This window comes from Danio rerio, chromosome 15, assembly GCF_052040795.2.
Source record: "Danio rerio strain M-AB ecotype USA chromosome 15, GRCz13ab, whole genome shotgun sequence".
Taxonomy (NCBI): Eukaryota; Metazoa; Chordata; class Actinopteri; order Cypriniformes; family Danionidae; genus Danio; species Danio rerio.
In genome coordinates, this window is record NC_141035.1 from 12,390,774 (window position 1) to 12,406,466 (window position 15,693).

General features: G+C 36.5%; 1 protein-coding gene across 3 annotated transcripts in view; it reads right to left on the reverse strand.

Moving 5' to 3' along the window:
- The window catches only part of rab30 (RAB30, member RAS oncogene family), a 35,313-nt gene extending 22,405 nt beyond the window's left edge, over window positions 1-12,908 (reverse strand). For 2 of the 3 annotated variants that reach the window (NM_001002750.2, NM_001445408.1), the window contains 4 exon segments: window positions 1,020-1,203; window positions 10,390-10,473; window positions 10,554-10,652; window positions 12,729-12,905. In NM_001002750.2, coding sequence (NP_001002750.1) covers window positions 1,020-1,203; window positions 10,390-10,473; window positions 10,554-10,640 — 355 coding nt within the window. In that variant the 5' untranslated portion in view covers window positions 10,641-10,652; window positions 12,729-12,905. 3 annotated transcript variants of the gene reach the window in all.
- Window positions 12,909-15,693: the final 2,785 nt, after the last annotated feature.

Genomic DNA, 15,693 nt, shown 5'->3' on the forward strand with positions numbered 1-15,693 from the left:
AACGTGTTATTGAATTCATCTTGTTGTCTCTATCTAACGACTCTATCTTCTGTCTTTTGAATTACTTGTTCTCGGGTAACTCTATTTTGGCTGAGTGCAAAGATAAGTTAAATATTAATTTATGTAACCACGTACAATGATTTTGCACATTGATTGATTGCTTACATTTATCGTATAGCTACATTTATTGTACATTATACTTTTATACTTGATTATTAAAACTGATATTCTGCAAAAGCGACGGGGTAAAGTTTGTTCTTTTCAATGAAAAGGAGGCAGTTATATTTAAGCCCTGTTTTGTTATAAATATGCAGAGTGAAGATGATGCTCATATAAATGTGTAGCTACAAAAGGCTGTTTGGTGTCTGGTAATCATAATATCAAAATTAAACAAATTTCCTTATATTATGTTTTGATTAGTGAATAGTGTATTGAATAAGTTAAATTGGCTGTAGTGTATGAGTGTGTGTGTGAATGAGTGTGCTTGGATGATTTCCGATACTGGGTTGTGGCTGGAACGGCATCTGCTGCATAAAACAAATGCTGGCAGTTCACTCCACTGTGGCAACCCCTGATAAACAAGGGACTAAGGCAAAGGAAAATACATGAATGAATAGTGTATTTTTTATCACTTAAAAAAAACTTTATGGACAGTATATAAAAATTAAATTGAGATTAATATCTGTATTTATTTATTTAATATATATGGCTTTTGTGTTTTTATAAAATAGGAGTTGATAAACATATTGGACATGCACAGATAGATAGCATTTTGATTGAATGTAATGGGCCGCTCTGGCCCAAAATGCCAGGGACGATTTTTTTACCCTAGTCCAGCCCTGGTGACAAATGATACAATGTATAAGATCTTTCATATAATAAAATATAATGAAGTTAATTTATATCGAAATACCAAAAATGGGTTTAAAAATTATATCACCGTTATTAAAAAAGATTCTATTGCGATATATATTGATATTGAATTATTGTCCAGCCCTAGCACAACGTTGAACACTCACCTACAAGGATTGTCACCACTTGGTTGTTGGCGTACTGCTCAATCTCCCTCAGCCACTCAGGAAGGCACCGGAACGAATCTTCGCAGGTGATGTCGTAGGTGAGGATCAGGGCATTGGCACTGCGGTAGTAGCTCTGAGTTATAGAGCGAAATCTTTCTTGACCAGCTGTGTCCCAAATCTGGAGCTGTGGGAATTAGCCCATGCAATTATCAGTAAAATCTAGCAGAGACTACACAGACTACCAATATAAGTACAGCCCAATTAGCAGAAAGGTGACTAAAATATGCAAAATGCCCAGAGGACCCCACAGACAAAAAAAAAAAAAAAAAAAAAAAATTTAGGCAAACTTTAGTCACCTTTCTGCTTAAAATATAATTTAATATACAGTCGAAATTATTAGCCCTAATGTGAAATTTAAGCTTTTTAAACTTTTCCTAAGTACTGTTTAACAGAGAACAATCTATAAAACTTTAATCAAAATAGGTTAACTAAGAATTTAGGCAAGTCATGTGTGTGTGTGTGCATGTATGTGTGTGTTTGTATACTGTATGGGTAAAAATGGCTTAGATCAATATCGATAGACCCTTTTCAAGGCAGTGTATCCATACTTCTGCCAACACAGCACTACCCAAAAATGTACACAGTCACATGAATATTTGCTACAGATATGGTTAGATGATGACTACGGCTGTTTTCTGTTGTCTGCATACAAAGCTAGACATCAGTGCCCAGTTGCATGAAAACCCTTAAGCTAAGATATCCTTTAGTTATAAGGTTAAGCGAACCCTTAGTAAAAAAAAAAAAAAAAAAACCTAGACTTAAGACTGTCATTTAGTTTCCCCCTTAATTAAGTTCTAAGTAGCAACTCATTCATTCATTGATTCATTTTCTTTTCGGCTTTGTACCCTTTTTAAGCTGGGGTCACCACAGCAGAATGAACTGCCAACTTATCCAGCATATGTTTTACACAGCGGATGCCCTTCCAGCTGCAACCAATCACTGGGAAACATCCATACACACTCATTTACACACATACACTAGGGACAATTTAGCTTACCCAATTCACCTGTACCAAATATTTTTGGACTTGTGGAGGAAACGGCAGCACCCGGAGGAAACCCACAGCAACACGGGGAGAACATGCAAACTCCACACAGAAATGCCAACTGACCCAGCCGGGGCTCAAACTAGCTACTGTCTTGCTGTGAGGCGATTGTGCTACCCACTGCGCCACCGCGCTACCCCTAAGTAGCAACTACTTTTACTTAATAAATTTAATGGACCCAAACAGCTCCCTTAAGTCAATTTTAAACTCAAATGCTATGGCTGAATATGTTTTAATAGAAGAAGAGAAAGTGCCAAGGCGCATTTTCACTGAACCAATCCATTGGAGAAGATGAATGATGTGCAGCTATTGAGGGGAATATCGCTACCGCCAGTAAATCATTCCAGAAAAATATAAAACAAGGGCTTTCTTTTGGAGGAAAGTGGTTAAACCTGTCGTTCATGTCTTTTCATTCAGGAGAGACTGAAGATGAACATGTTTTGACTATCATAGAGTTTTAAAAAAAATTCCCCATTTTGAACAGTTAAAAATAGTGTTTTGGACATTTCATATGCTGCAAAACAGTTGCAGAATGACATCTGTAACAAAACATTTAAAGTATTTTAAATAGCCACTTAAGAGCTGTCCACATATGTGGCCACTAAGCCCTAGGAGGTTAAGGTGAAGATAAACAAATTTTGTTTGTGGAAGAGTCCTGGATCCGCATATTGCGTCTGTGGACACAGTTTATTTTAATCAACTGGATCTCTTCTTAAAGATCCTACTTTGGTGAAGCTCTCTTAAAGAACCCTTAAAAGAAACAATTTTTTAAAGAAGCTTTCAACCTCTATATGTGGTGCATTAATAAAAACAAAAATACAGTGATAGTATAGTTAAAATTTCAGGCCTTCTCTTTGATATTTGCAGGAATATTTAAAGAAACAATTTTGTCCATTCATCAAAAGGTTTTGAAAGAGCAGTGGAAATGTTAAGCTTAGTTTTTTTCTCAGGGTACTTGTAGGAATTATTCAGGAAAAAGTTTGGTCCTTTTTTCCAAAGATGGCAGGTGCTGTGTCTAAGTCTGTTTTCTTGGAGATTGTAGGAATTGTTGAAAATAATTTGTTCTGTTTTGTGCAGAAATTATAGCAGCAATAAAAATATTTTGGGACTGATTTTGCTGCAAGAATTGAGTTCTCGACTGGATGCTAATTTAGTAGCCACTATTTTAATTTTGCAAGTAACATGTTAGAAATGATAGAAATGTTAGGGATATTTTAGGCTTGACTCCTTTTCTGGATTGTTCAGGAACTGTTAAAGAATTATCCTGGTCCAATCACTAAAAAAATGCAGAAGCAGAGCTTAATCCATTTTCAGGTGTGATTGTAGAGATTGAAAAATAACACATTAGTACATTTAGCCGTAAAAAGAAAACAAAAAGTTAAGGCCTGATATGGCTGCAAGAATTAGAAATTTGCAAAAGAATTGGTAAGCTTGTCGCCTGAGGATGAAGACATAAACCACCGTTCATAAACACCGTAGTCAATATTAAATAGGCACAATTTCTATAGGCAGTTTGACAATTCCTTTGAAATATATATATATATTTTTTGAATTACACGTTTCCCTTTTCTCTTTTGTGTGTTTGCACGATTCCCAGCGATCCAGAGAATGACCAGAGACATAGAACACTGCAACAAATGCCTAGCTGAACACATCTAAAATGGAATGCAAGTTTCACCATGACCTCTTATTCTGTCACAGCATGGTGTTTTCACACCTCTAGTTTGAAAAGTCAGCAAAGTGGGTGTATCCAGCTTTGTTTAGATGGGAGTGTCGAGTGACAAAAGTAGGAAGGGTTTGCATGAAAAGGGGAGTTTAATTACGTGCACTACAGATGTTTACACCGGCAACATAAACACAAATGCAGGGTAGATAAACAGTAATTCAGAGAGCAGCAATTACAGCAGATCTGAGACATGTGTGGAGGTGGAGGATTTTCAGTCCATAACATTTTAGTGATATTACTATAAATTTAGTAACTATGGATGCACAATACATCAGCGGCCATATCGTTATTGGACGATAAATGCTATTTTTAGTGTTATTGTTATCAGTCCAATGTCAAAATCGCATCAGGAAAAATATTACATGTGTAAACATAATAGCAGCGATGCACACATGCTAAACAACTCGTTGGGTTGTTTGTAATCTAATATGATTATTTTATATTATCAACGTGTTGCTTGCATTGTGTTATTGAAATAAGATAATATTCAGTTTTATCGGCATATTTATAATGATTTTAACAAACGTGTGTGATGGCTTTCAGCATGCAAACACATATGACTCTATTTTAACGATCTAGATGCAAAGTCTATAGCGCAGGGTGCAATAGCATTAAGGGTGTGTCTGAACCCATCTTTGCAATTTTAAGAATGGAAAAATATGCTTTGCGCCTCTGTCTAAAAAGGTTGTTCAGGGTTGATTTTTAGTCTCTTCCCTTTTCACAAAATATACTATGCTTAAAAAAGTTACAAATATACATTGCACAATACAAATAAACATAATTTTAGTATGTATTTCAACAAATTAACATCCATATTGTGTTTGTGCCTTTATAAAGATTTTCATGGTAAGGTTTACTGTCGTCATTTCATTTAGGTAAACACCCGAGAAGGGTTTGGTATCAAAATCTTATGCCATTATATCATCGGTACGTCTGTAACCGGTGTGCTCCGGACCGAATCAGCATATGAATTTTGGAGCCTAATTTCGGTGCCACTGGTGCTGCGACAAGGACGTAAGAAGCATCAAGGGGTACATCAAAGGCACACATAGGTACGCTTTGACACACTCTTTACTCTCTAAACATTTAATTCTAAACAATACGGTCAGGAGTTCGGACAGGCAATGTCAGTCGTTTTGTCTTGTTGCTTAGGGAACGAATGCATGCAACGCACACATTACAGCGCATTCCATGAGCAAGAGTGACTCTTTTCAGAACAACACGCATGATTGCATTCATCCAATTTGCTTAAACTAAGCGTTCTATAGCATATGTTACAAGCAAGGATTCTGACACAACAACGTGAAGCAGATGCTTTACAAAAGTTGCGTGTAAGGGGGAAATACGTCAAACTTAATGACACATTTGAGGAATCATGGAATCAACTTAAAGGCGGAGGAATGAGCTGTCTCTGAAAGCCTGCAACATCATCTGGCACTTTCAATCAGTTCGTATATGCATGTACAATCATTAATATGATTAAGACAATACTCTGATTAAGACTCTAGACTATCATGTAAACTGTGATTACCCTAAAGGACCACCAGGGCTAGCGCGTCCATACAGGTGACCTAGGCGACCGCCTAGGGTGGCAGAATAGAGAGGGCAGTGTACGCAACACCCCCCTTACCACCCTCAGTTATGTCCGCGACACCTCCCTTACCACCTGCATCCTCAGATATATTCGCGCATAGGCGACAAAATAGAGAGGGCAGCGTCAGCGACACCTCCATCAGCACCCGCGTGTCCTCAGTTATTTCCGCGCATAGGGCGGCAGAATAGAGAGGGCAGCGTCCGCGACACCTCCCTCCCTCCCTCAGCAACTGCGCGTCCTCAGTTATATCCAAGCATAGGGCGGCAGAATATAGGCCCGCGACACCTCACTTCATTTTCATTCACATGTCACTTTTGTTTTCACATTGGGGTTGTTGGGCGGCGTGATCATCCTCTGCCTAGAGCGGCAGTTCAGCTTGCTCCAGCACTGAGGACCACAGATAGGTTTTTCTATTCAACATGTGGTATCAAATTCCATTAAAAGAGCACTCTTCCACCAGTCCTTAATGCTTGCATCAAATAACTGTTTGTAATGGGGTCATGAATGAAATGTTTCTGAATGAAATTGAAACTCCAGTTAAAGTTGAACAAATAAGAATACACCTGAAATTACTTGAAACTCTGGAGAAAACATGGATAGCGTGGTGACACAATGACATTAATCATCTATGTACTATAATATGTAAGACAGGATCATAAAAGGAAGATTCAAAAAGCAACTAATGTAAACACCTTAATCATATTATTGTCTTATTCAGATTAAGGCAAATCATTAGATTAATGATAACGATGTAAACACAGTCAAAAGCCCCAACCCGAGTTTAGTATTTTGACAACAGCCTTTTCACTGATTAGTAGTAAGCTAATATAATTTCATAATGCAAATTTCAAATTCATGCTAACCAACAAATGATCAAAGGAAATATATTAATGTAATTCAAATATATAAAATATGAATTGATGTTTAATTTGAATTTTAATTATATTGTTCTATTAAATTTTTTTTTTAATTTTGTCGAATAAAACTTTCTATAGTCATCCACCATAGTTTTGTGGCTCAAAAGTATCAGTTCAGGTACCGTTTTGGCACCGGTATTGATTGCACAAGATCACTGATGAACGCATATTAAGTAACAGCCGGTGTCTTCTTTTTGCTGGACAAATGGTTGATAAAGTGTGAATCTATTAGTCTGATTCACTCTAACTCAATTGACTTGAATCAAGTGATTCAACTCTTCAAGATTCGATTCCTTGAAATGAGCTAATAAATCCCTTATTGATCTTTTAATGTAAGTTCAACCCCTACAGCTATGATGACAATACATAATATTACTAGATATTTTTAAGATTCTAGTAATGTATTTAGCCTAAAGTGCAATTTTTAATACTTAACTAGTTTAATTAGGTTAAGATTAAAGGCCCGTGCACACTAAGACATTTTTTGCTCACATTTTCCGTCGACGTTTAACACCTCGTGACTTAATAATGGGCGTCAATGTGATCATGCACACCAACGCGCAAAACCCCAGGCGCAAAAGCATCATTTAAAAAAAAGCCTCATGCTAATTTTTTTTTTGTTTGTTTCTTCTCCACCAATCAGATTGGCACTTTTGTTCACGTGCACGAAGCTGCTGAAATTACAGTAAACAGCCCTTGGAGGCGCTCAAGCGCAAAACTGTCAATGCGAGCGCACATTGAAGAAGATGCCCAGAGGTGATATGAACGTGGAGCAGCTTTTTGCTCTTGTGAACACTAATCATTTCTTCATCGCTAGAGCTAAAGCTGCTGCTTGAACCATCCATGCTCGTTCGAGTCACCAGTAACTTAACAACAAACATGTGAACTCCCTCTCTTCCTCTTCTTCTGTGTTATAAGCGAGTGTCAGAAGCTTAAAGTTGTGCAGCGCCATCTAACGTCAAAAGAGTGATTTTGCATACTCTTCAGCTTGACGCCAGTAAAAAGCGCTTGGGTTTGAATACTGAAAAACGTCTCGTAAAACCCTGACGATAAACGCAAACAAAAAACGTCCCAGTGTGTAGGAGCCTTAAGTCATTGTATAACGATGGTTTGTTCTGTAGACAAAAACAAATATATTGCTTAAGGGGCTAATAAGTTTTTTAAAATGTCTTAATTTTTAAAACATTTTTTAAACAGCTTTTTTTTTCTAGCCAAAATGAAAGAATACGACTTTCTCCAGAAGAAAAAATATTTTAGAAAATACTAGGGATGTCCCGATACAACATTTTAACTTCCGATACGATACCGATATTGCAGCCATCAGTCCGATACCGATATAAATCCGATATCAGCACAAATTATGAATACTTTACTTTTACCTATTTTGTTGAGTCGAATGTATGAACGGCTAGATCAAACTGAGAACAAGTCAGCAACAGTAAGTATGGAAAAAACAACCAGTTTATTAACTATTGGTTGCATACATGTAAACTTTTACATAAGAATATATAAAAAGAATTAAAGAATAAATATTAAGACCCTGAAAAATATCTTAATTGAATAAACAAAAATACATTTTTAAAGTGCAAAATGCTAATTAAAGGTCACTTCAGTTACCATCAGCAAAGAGTAGAAACTGCAGAGAGCAAGAACATAAGAAAAAAAAATTGTTAATTGAACAACTGCTAAAGGTTCAGTGTCCAAAATTTCAATTTCACACACAGCTTTTTGATAATTTTTTGATCCAGTTGAGCTGAAAAATAGCTTTCACACTTGGCAGCAGAAATAATTTATTAAGTTAATAAAAATGTGCAGTATGGTTAGTACAAACATTTACATGATCAGAGCTATTTCATCTGTGTTTGTATCATAAGAAGATTATGGCTGTATCAATGTTCCCAAACATTATTAATTTTATAATAATATATATTGCACATACTATATTTAACATAAAAATACTTGCAGAGGCTGGATTGAAACACACCTTTTCTCCACAGCACTTGAAATAATGCGACTTTTAAGAATTATTTTATTTATCAAAATTCATTATATTTGCATATTTGCACAGATTCCACCCTACTGACACATGGGAAAATTAGACAATGTAAATAAAGAGAACTGCAAACTGATGTACAAAGCTGACACTGTTTATCAGAGCACTTTATCTTTCTGGGCTTTTTAAAGAGGAGTTAAACATGGGAATGTCTCTAATTAAATTTTCCTTCTGCCCCAAAAGCCCATTCTAATGCCATTCTTTCTTTCTTTTAAACTGTAATGGCCCTCAGCAACAGAATGATTTGTTATTCTTATTTAACAGACCATTAAAACAACAAAAATGTTTGGCATTTTACATGACACTGTTCCTTTCAGAGTGTTCAAGTAAAAAAATGAAATAAAGAACAATAAATCCTCTATTTTACTCCTACTATCCAGGTGCACCACTGACAGGTCAAATCTGCTCCCTCTCTAGTCTTGGTGCTGCTGAAAGATTGAGATTGAAAGTTTGCGTATAAAATATTGAAGAAACGTAGCTGAAGAAAGCAGAATCCAGGACATGTTCGTTGGTTTATAAATCTTGGCTGAATGCAATTTTTAAGTCCCAAATAAAGGACCTGTCCGGGAAAAAGATAATGTATTGTATGTTTTTTTTCTCGCGTGTCCTCGTGCTCTTCTCAAAGAGACAGTCAAAGCAGGTGTCCAGCGCGTCTCTGTGGGTCGGCTGCAGAAGCAGAGCCCGCGAGTCTGTGGCGGAGACTTTTCTCAAGTCTTATGTGTGGGAAGCGGTGGTGACGAATTAGGTATCACACTGGATGAACCACGATATGCCATGATCGAATTGAGGCTCGCACGATGTGCGTTATGTCGCCATTATGTGCCTTATGTTGCTTAGCAGCCTAATGCAAAAAATGTAAAGATCGCTTGACGTGAAGTAAATAAACCAGTAACGTTAGAGAAGTGCCGTTGTTGATAGCGTCAGCGTGTGCTACCGTCACAATAGATTTCTATCGTAATACACCATAACTTAGTGTGAAGAGCACGTTAAATCTTAGAGTCTTTGCAAGCAAGCAGTGTTGTGATCACGTGGGCTTTGCACGCTGGCTCTGGACGCTGCTGGATAGAATAGCTGTAACGGAGTTTAGAGAGTATCGGACTGCTTATATCGGAGATTTTTAACGCAGTCCGATATAGTTTTTTGGACTGATATCGGACGAATTTCCGATATCAATATCGGATCGGGACATCCCTAGAAAATACTATGAAAAATTTATTGTTCTGTAAACAAAATTTGAAAAATATATAATAGTAAATATGTAATAATAATAATAATAATATTTTATTATTATTAATACAAAAATAAAATATTTTTAATAATAAATAATAATTGTGTAAATAATTAAATACTGCCTGTTGATACACTGATGTACGGCATCAGTTGTTATTTTATGATATCAATTGACATCAGTTGTTATTACAATGATAATGACTATTATTATCACTATTATTTAATAAAAACATAATATAGATTTTCTTTTTGTAAATATTCATTCATTCATTCATTTTCTTGTCGGCTTAGTCCCTTTACTAATCTGGGGTCGCCACAGCGAAATGAACCGCCAACTTATTCAGCAAGTTTTTACGCAGCGGATGCCCTTCCAGCCGCAACCCATCTCTGGGAAACATCCACACATATACACACACTCATACACTACAGACAATTTAGCCTACCCAATTCACCTGTACTGCATGTCTTTGGACTGTGGGGGAAACCGGAGTACCCGGAGGAAACCCACGCGAACGCAGGGAGAACATGCAAACTCCACACAGAAACGCGAACTGAGCCGAGGATCGAACCAGCGACCCAGCGACCTTCTTGCTTTGAGGCGAACGTGCTACCCACTGCGCCACTGCGTAAATATTAAACATTGATAAATATTGAATTGTAAACATTATTATTATTTTTTTTATTATTATTAATATTATTATTATTATTATACATAAATTTATAAACGCAAATGCAGTATACTAACCTTCACCTTAACTCCTTTTATTTCCACAGTTTTAATCATAAAATCAACTCCAATTGTGGCACCCTGTCCAGGAGGAAACAGCCCCTAGAATATAAAAAAAGATCAAATTACACATACGGAATTATTAAAACAGAAAGAAAAGCAGTGTTTTTTCCTTTACAAACCTGAGTGAAACGTCGCACCAGGCAGGTTTTACCCACTCCTGCATTTCCTATCAGCACAATTTTGAATAAGTAATCATAATCCTCCATGCTCACACTCAGCTGAGAAAAGATGACAAACAGACAGATCAAAAGTGTAGATGAAAAACTGCAAATGCAAACTCTTTAGTAAAAACACTGTAAAAAATAAACTATGCCTGACTTCTCCAGGGACGTTTTTTTCTTTCTTTTTTTTCTGCTGTCCATTCATGTAATTTATTAGATCAACAGTAGTTGTGTTTGTTTCTGAAGTGTTGCTATAGGAGAAGCTGCTATGCATGTGCTAAAATGCTGCTGTTGCCAAGGCCAGTGGCTGGATGCAGTGTTGAGACCAATGAACACATGAGGAATAAAGAGTAGACCCAGAGGCCTATGCAAACACACTTGCATAGCTAATTGAAACATAAGGAGGTGAGGCATTTGAAAAATACGATTAAAAGCTGTACGCTGAGGATTAACAGATTGGATTTTTTTTAAGTTGCACAATATTTCAGGGTAAAAATAAATAATGTTATTGACTGTTGTTATTATTATTCATTTATTCATCTTCTTTTCAGCCTAGTCCCTGAATAAACCAACAACTTATCCAGCTTGTGTTTTTGCAGCAGATGCCCTTCCAGCCTCATATTTACACACTCATACACTACGGCTAATTTAGCTTATTCAATTTACCTATACCACATGTCTTTGGACTGTGGGGAAACTGAAGCACCTGGAGGAAACCCACACAAACACAGGGAGAACATGCAACCTTCTTACTGTGAGTTGATCGTAATACCCACTGCGCCACCGTGACGGCCATTATTATTATTATTATTACAGTTGATGTAAACTTGATTCAGAACTTTAAACTTGATTAAGCAGCATGAATACATGCAAAACAATAAAATCCTAAATATTTCAAATATATTTTCTCATTCATTTTAATTGTGATATTTAAAAAAAATTATTAACTTGTCATCTTTTTTTAAATATAGGTTCTTTTGGTATGGTAAAATAAACTTCCTATTTGCATTACTAAATATTTACATTATGCACATGCACAATCATCACCTCTGATCAATATTTATATTTTTGATTTTACATATGTTGAATAATAATAATACCAATAATAATAATAATAATATTAGCACATTGTGTTAACATGCATTACCACAATACAATGAAATAAACACTGCAAATAGTTTCTGAGTTTAATTTTGCAATCTCAGAAAATTATATTTGATTATAAATTTGATTATTAAAAATAAAAAAAATAAAATAATCATATACTCAAGCATTTGCTACTATTAAACGGTATGTTTGATTTATACAAATTATTTGGTCACACTTTACAATAAGGTTCATTAGTTAATGTTAATTAATGCATTTACTAACATGAACGAACAATGAACAATACATCTACTGTATTTGTTCATGTTAGTTAACGTTAGTTAATGAAAATACAGTAGTTTATTGTTAGTTTGTTAACTCATGGTGCATTAACTAAAGTTAACAAGCATGGACTTGGATGTTAATGTTGCATTAGTAAATGTTCAATTATGATTAATAAATGCTTAACAAGTGTTGTTCATGATTAGTTCATGTTAGTAAATGCATTAACCAATGAACCTTATTGTAAAGTGTTACCAATTGTTTGCCTCATTTAATAAAAAATAAAAATGTTTAACCCTTACATTACCTAGTTTGTCAAATACAGCAACAACAGCATGGGCAGCACAGCTTTTGTCCTCTCATGAATAAATGGTTAATTTTTTTATACAAAAATCTAAATAGATTGGTGAAAATAGATGAAACATAATTTCCATTGATATTTTAATTGTAAAATGTGTATTGTGGAAAAAATAATAAATAGCAATAAAAAATAAACATTTTTGATCCCCACTGCCTCCAGATGAAAAAATCTGATGTGCAATAAGTCTCTTGCAGAAAATTGAAATCATATGCAATATGGACAGAGCAGACAGAGAACATCGATGAAAAAACATATATGTGGCCTAGTATATTTTATTTGTATCCAGAGCACTGATAAAGAGTAAAAACATTTTATTAAACATTTCATTTTAGACGACGTGTTCTGCATTAGCTAGCGGGATGCTCTGCACATTAAAGGTCACAGTAAAACATCTTTAGACTCACCGAACACAGGGGATTCACCCCGCTGCTTCTACGATTCCTAATGCATTCAGTCTTTACTTCAGGCTTTTAATCGAAGCTATAAGAGTCGTGCTGCAGCAACGGCAATACCTCGGCAAATTTGGAGAATCGTCTCGCATTGCTGCACGATGTTCCCAGTTTCCTCGTCTTTTTTATAATGACGTCATACAGCTTCCCAGTGGAAGCCGAATTCGGAAAACACCACAGAAGCATTCTGGGATTTGTAGTGGGATTTAGAAGTTTAGCGATTTAAAAGGATGTTGTTGAAGGCACAGCTCTCTCTCTCTCTCTCTCACACACACACACACACACACAAACGGCACTTCGGCCATTTCGTTTCAAACCCAAACGCACAAACAGAAGGTTTGTTAAAATTATTATTGGTAGTAGTAGTAGTAGTAGTAGTATTTTATCAAATGAAACAATTGCATTAAAGTACAATACATGCCCGAGAGCAAGAAATAAAGGGTATTTTTTAAAACAGATTCACAGTTTTTACAGCTTTTCATTAGACTATGCAGAAATCGAAGACATATACAATTTTAAATCTTCAAGAAAAATCTGAAAGAAAAGCTTAAGCTAACAAAATTTACATTTGTGTATAAAATGTTTAACCAAAAACAAAACAAGATTAAATAAATAAAATATTTTTTTGCATGATCTGGATGTTCATTCTGATGGTTATTTCCTAAAACAACATTTTCATATTTCAATGTAACACAGGGATTATACCACAGAATACATCCATGTTTTTCCAAAAAAAAAAAAATGGCATTCTCACAATTCCAAAAAAGGCAACCCAAGCGTATTCTGAAAACTTACTGCTATATACATTTCTGGAGATCACCAAATACATCCCAGGAGGTAAATTTATTTATTTAAATTATTTAGCAATTTTTGTTTTCGCAAATCCACCAGAGGCCGCTGTGTACGTTTTTTGAGGTCTCAAATTTCTCTCGCGAGTACCATTTGCATCTGCTGTTCTCGCGTAAATCCATCAGAAGCCGCTGTTGACTGACTGATCGACTAATGCCGAGTTCAGACTGCACGATTTTAGCCCCGATTTTTACTCGCAGACAGGTTTTGAGAAATTGCAGACAAATTCCTAAAGTCACAGGCAAATTGCTGCTCGTTCAAGCAAGTAACAATCACAAAGTATGATCAATCAAAGTTCGAATCTGTTGAGATCGAGAATCGCACATGAGTCGCCGAAACCCATGTCAGGGGTCTGCCACTCTGGTCTTGTTAATTTTTGTTTTAGTGGCAGAGTCCAAACACTAGTCCTGTCATGTCTTGTGTTGTGCTCGACTTGAGTTTTCTTGGTTCAAGCAATGCTTTTCTGTCATTGTGTTCGTCCCTGTATGAGTGCCTTTTTTGAGTGAGCTTGGACTGTGCCCACTCCCGCTTGATGCGGGGCATGTGGGATCTGGGCGTGTTTGCGATTACACGCTCTTGTCCAAGTTAGTGTTCATCTGTCTGCAGTGTGGTGTTTCATTCCCAGCGTCTTAGTCTAGTTGGTTTTGGTTGGCACTGGGATGAAACGTGTGAGTGCACGGTGTGTGTTTTCATTTATCATGTACTCTTGTGTCGCATTCAGTCCTCTTTTGGTGTTGTGTTTAGCATGTGGTGCATGTTTACATGCACCATGTGCTTGTGTGTTGTCATCTGAACACGTGGTAAATGAGTTATCTCATTGGCTGAGTGTTCTAGTCATAGGTGCGTTTGACTTCATGTCTTAAAGCACTGCATGCTGGTTAGAAATGACATGACAGGATGTCACATGTGGCATCAAAGTACCGCGACAGCGCTCCGAGATCAAACGACTGATTCAGACCGTGCAGCATCTGAAAAGCGGCTGCACGAGCTCTGATGACGACACCAACATTACACGATTGGCCGAGTTCAACGCATGACAACAACGACGTGTGTTTCGGGTTTATTATTGGACAAATTCTGATTTACAAATTTTGAAAAAAACAATTCTCTTGTCATACCCTCTCTAACTTGTAAACATTATGCTTACTAAATGACTATAAATATTTTACTGCAGTATCATCTTTTGTTAAATAATCTGGTTATAAAGGCTGGCTTGTTTGCACAGGTTTATTTTTGACCTTTTTTTATTCAGACTATTCACTGCATTCAGCTCCATAAATGATTTAAATTATATATTTTAGTAAATAATCTGAATATTAACTCAAATAAGTATCACAGACTTAAAATAAAATAATTATCATCATTGTCCTGACACCCTAAAGCAGGGGTGTCAAACTCAATTCCTGGAGGGCCGAAGCCCTGCACAGTTTAGTTCCAACCCTGCTCCAACACACTTATGCCTAGTTCACACTAAAGGATTTTAAGCCTGATTTGAGACCGATTTGGAAGTTAACGAGCTCGCCGACAGATCGGGCTGTGATCGTGAAGAAATCTGCGGGTGCACGGCGCTCGCCGCTCTTTATGTGTGAACTACTGAACGACGCATCAACGAGGCTCGCTGACGCGTCGCCGACACCTCGCAGACGGAAATCCAACATTTAGCATGCTGAATATTCCAGAGCAGTCGGCCGACTCAACCCCACGTGTGGTTAGATGTAGTGACGAGCTGCAGCCAATGAGAGAGCATATCAGCATGAGCTGAATGCCTGTGTGTTCAGGAGCTCAGCAGAAACATCTGTGATTGGTCAGAATGGGCATCGGTGCACTCGCTTCATTCTGCGTTAGTACAGACATGAGAGTAGGCTATATTAACAATGGAACTAGAATTCTGTAACTATTAGAATTACCATACTGCTCATTCAGAACGTTCTCATATAAAACGCTATACTGTCACAACATATTTACATTCAAAGCTATTATTGAGATATTTAAATTAAGCTTTGAATGTCTGGCATCATATTTAATGACACATTACCCTAAAAATATATATATATATTTGGTAATACAGCCT